This window comes from Silene latifolia, chromosome 4, assembly GCF_048544455.1.
Source record: "Silene latifolia isolate original U9 population chromosome 4, ASM4854445v1, whole genome shotgun sequence".
NCBI lineage: Eukaryota > Viridiplantae > Streptophyta > Magnoliopsida > Caryophyllales > Caryophyllaceae > Silene > Silene latifolia.
Window position 1 is genome coordinate 16472719 of NC_133529.1, and position 3895 is coordinate 16476613.

Genomic DNA, 3895 nt, shown 5'->3' on the forward strand with positions numbered 1-3895 from the left:
ACTCGGACAAGCCGACAAGCCGACAAGCTAGATGGCAAGAGTTGTTGGCCGAGTTCGATGTGGAATTTGCTTACGGACCAGGAGCCGCAAATGAGTCGCCGATGCCCTAAGCCGAAGATGTGATTTGGCTACACTTCACACGATTGCTCATTTGTCCACCACCACCGTGGTCACAGATATTCGAGCTAAGGCAAAGGAACACCTCGACCAAGACCCAATGGCGAGGACTCAAAAACAGATTGGCCTTAGAAGGAAAGACTCGAAGTTTTGGGTGGAAGATGGGCTTTTATTCACGAAAGGACATCGCATCTTTGTTCCAAAGGCGGCCGGGTTGAGGAAGATGCTTCTACAGGAGTGCCATGATACCTTGTGGGCGGGTCATCCGGGATGGCAGAGAACCTTATGCCTATTGAAGAGAAGTTACTATTGGCCCCAGATGAAGGATGATGTGATGGAGTACACGAAGACATGCCTCATTTGCCAGCAAGATAAGGGAGAGAAACAGAAGGCCGGGAATTGTTAAATCCGTTGCCCGTACCTACACGACCATGGGAGAGTATCTCTATGGACTTTATCTCTTGGTTGCCGAAGGTAGGGGCGTTAAGTGTGATCCTTGTCATTGTGGATCGATTCTCAAAATACGCGACTTTCATTCCTCTTCCTAAGGCGTGTAGCGCTGAAGAAACTGCCACCATGTTCTTGGACATGTTGTGAAATATTGGGGATTGCCTCAAAGTATAGTCAGTGACCGCGATTCTCGTTTCACGGGACTATTTTGGGGAGAATTGTTCAATCTCCTGGGTTCGAAGCTGCGGATGTCCTCAAGTTACCATCCTCAAACGGATGGCGATGAACGATTCAATAGCATCTTTGGAAGAGTATTTGAGACACTTTGTTGGGGCAACTCAAATGGAGTGGGTAAGACTCCTTGATGTTGCCGATTGACTTCTTTTTAATGTGCGACGAGCTCTTCATCCAACAAGAGCCCGTTTGAGCTTGTTACAGGTCAACAGCCCTATTGCCTCCCACCAGTTGCAGATACATATGGAGGCCGGACAAAGAAAGCCCACGAATATGTGAAAGAATGGAACGTGAATGCCGAAATTGCTCGAGCTTACTTGGAGAAAGCGTCTCGCCGCATGAAGAAGTGGGCGGATCAGAATCGGAGACCAAGGGAGTTTAAAGTAGGCGACATGGTCATGGTGAAGCTGAACAAAGAGCAGATGAGATTCCTCCGAGGACGAGACAAGCGTCTAGTGCGGAAGTACGAAGGCCCAATCCAAGTGATCAAACGGATTGGGGAAGTAGCATACAAGCTGGACCGCCCTGCCTGGATGAAGTGTCACCCTGTCTTTCATGTGAGCTGTCTAAAGCCTTACCATCCAGATCCTGAAGATCCCACCCGCAACAAGAGCAAGCGCGCCAACATCCGCTCCAATCAACTTCTAGCGACATCAGCCGACTGAACCAGCCATGAAGACTTTGAAGCGTTGCCGAGGACGGCAACAGATTAGGTGGGGGAGAGTGTGATGATCCGCATACTTGAACCCTTAGTTTTATTTATGCTTATGTAATTTTATTTCCCTTGTACTTTTTTAGTAAGTAAGTTCTTAGTTTAGCTTAGTTTAAGAATAGCTTTATTTCCATAAATAGGTATATCGCTATTCTGAACTAAACTTGTAAAATCAATGTTTCCTGCTACCAGGATGTAAATATCAAATTTCCCTCTTTGGGGAGTACTAGTCAATCAAACATCTGCTTCCCACCAAGTTGCCTTCTTATTGCTTGTTGTTGCTTTCTTGTGAACGACTCTTGCCTTCACCTTTCTAACAAGCCCGTGTGTGTCGATCGAGACTAGGATTTCGACACCCACAACCCGAGACCGATTACGAGTGCCTAGTGCTTGACAAACACTAGTGCCTAACGCTCTCGCTTTCATTCTTGTCAAAGTGTTTAGACAAAGGTGCGCGTCACGCCCCGACTCAAAGTTTCGGACCGTGACACTATGTTACTTCGATCCTCCCATTGTTCTCACTATACCCATATCGACACGACATGGCTATGGGGTCTGGAACTCTGGATTATGTACCGACCCGACACCTTTTAGTCTAACATTGTTCCTACGAGAGCTGCTAGTGAGTCTCGCATCACAAAGAAGGTTTACAAGGCATTTGTTATTATATTTAACGACTTTTTTTGGCAAATAAAAGTTAAACTAGTTTTGGAGCCCGTGAAAATCACGGGGTCATTAATAATTGACTGTGTTTAAGTGTTTAATTTGTGAATAACTTATATGGAGTAGTCCCTCCCTCTTAGGGGTGTAAACGAGCCGAGCTGAGCACGAGCTCGGGTGGGCTCGGGCTCGGCTCGAATTTTTTAGCTCGAGCTCGGGCTCGGCTCAAAGCTCGTCGAGCCTAAAAAATTGAGGCTCGAGCTCGGCTCGGGAAAAGCTCGAGCTCGGCTCGAGTTCGAATCGAGCTCGTATTGTCATTATATACTTCCACTTTTTCACCTTTTAAATCTAATTAAATATAAATATTTTTGAAAAACAACTAAATTATAATATACTAAAAAATATTATATCATAATATACTTATATAAATGTCTAAATAACATAAAATTTGAAACAAACATAATACTACAAGATAAAGATTATATAAAAGAAAATTATAAACGAGCCCAAACGAGCTTCCGAGCCGAGCCTTGCTGAGCTCGGGCTCGGCTCGTATTAAGCCAAGCTCGGCTCGAGCTCGAGCTCGTTTTGACTGAGCACGAGCCGAGCTTTGACCGAGCCGATTCCGAGGGCTCAAAGAGCCGGCTCATATCATTGACAGCCCTACTAGTGTAGTCCCTCTCAATCATTTGTTTAATTTTAATTAAAAAACCACTCACAAATAATTAAAAAAAAGGTAAATAAATGTACACGATTGAGGGAGCGGTAATTTAAAACAAAAGTTTAATACACTTCAAATTTTTGATTCGGTATGATAGGCAAACCAAAATGTGAATAGCTTGGTTTTTTGAAGCGAGGACACATTCCGTCAAATTGAACTTTTGGGTACTTGTGGTCTTATGGACAATCTTGACGCCATAGAAGTATTGGAACATGAATTTGCGCTCCATTGCCGTCCTCTGTTTTCAAAGGATTTAAAAATATGAGTACAAGTTGCTACCAATAAAACAAAACATTAAAAGAAGTCACCCTTCCATATATGAACAAATTGCATTGAAATTTATTTTTTACTCCATATGCAGTTAAAAACCTCCTAACTTCGAAATATATAGCGTGATTACTTTTCCTTCATTATCCTTTCTTTCTCTACAAAAATATAGCCTTCTTATTACTTCACTTATAGTAAGTACACATACAGATATAGAATTTAAATAAATACTCCCGTCAAAATCCTAAAAATCGTATAATATGGATAATTATGCTAGTCTCGTTAAAATATTTCTTATTGGGTATGCAAAATAATTACGCGAAGTTCAAAGCACAAGCATTAACATATACATACCTCCTACAATAACATCATTAATTAAATTATCAATTTAATTAATTGAATTGGCACCTCCGATTAAGACTATTAAATATAAATACATGAACAAAAAGAAAAGGAAAAACGAGACACAAAATTCCAATAAAATACTTTAAATTACAGAGAGAACAAAACAAACTGACTTTTGTAAGGACGGGTAATGTTGGTGGACAACCTGATATCAAATAAGACAATATGAATTGGTATTTGGATGAGATTTTATAGAAAGAAAATCAAATACTCTCAATTTTCTCGTTTGAGTTGCTAATAATTCTTTAATTGCCTCTTTAATTAATGGTTTTTCAATTGCCTCTTTAATTAACGATTCTTCAGTTGTCTCTTTATTATTTGACCATTGC

At 41.3% G+C, this 3895-nt stretch overlaps 1 protein-coding gene across 1 annotated transcript; it reads left to right on the forward strand.

The window, feature by feature from the left end:
- The first annotated feature begins 217 nt into the window (after nucleotides 1–217).
- On the forward strand, nucleotides 218–1466 carry LOC141651141 (uncharacterized). Its single transcript, XM_074458863.1, has 2 exons — nucleotides 218–518; nucleotides 1006–1466. The coding sequence occupies exons 1-2, from the start codon at nucleotides 218–220 to the stop codon at nucleotides 1464–1466; spliced, it is 762 nt and encodes a 253-aa protein (XP_074314964.1).
- The last annotated feature ends 2429 nt before the right edge of the window (nucleotides 1467–3895 follow it).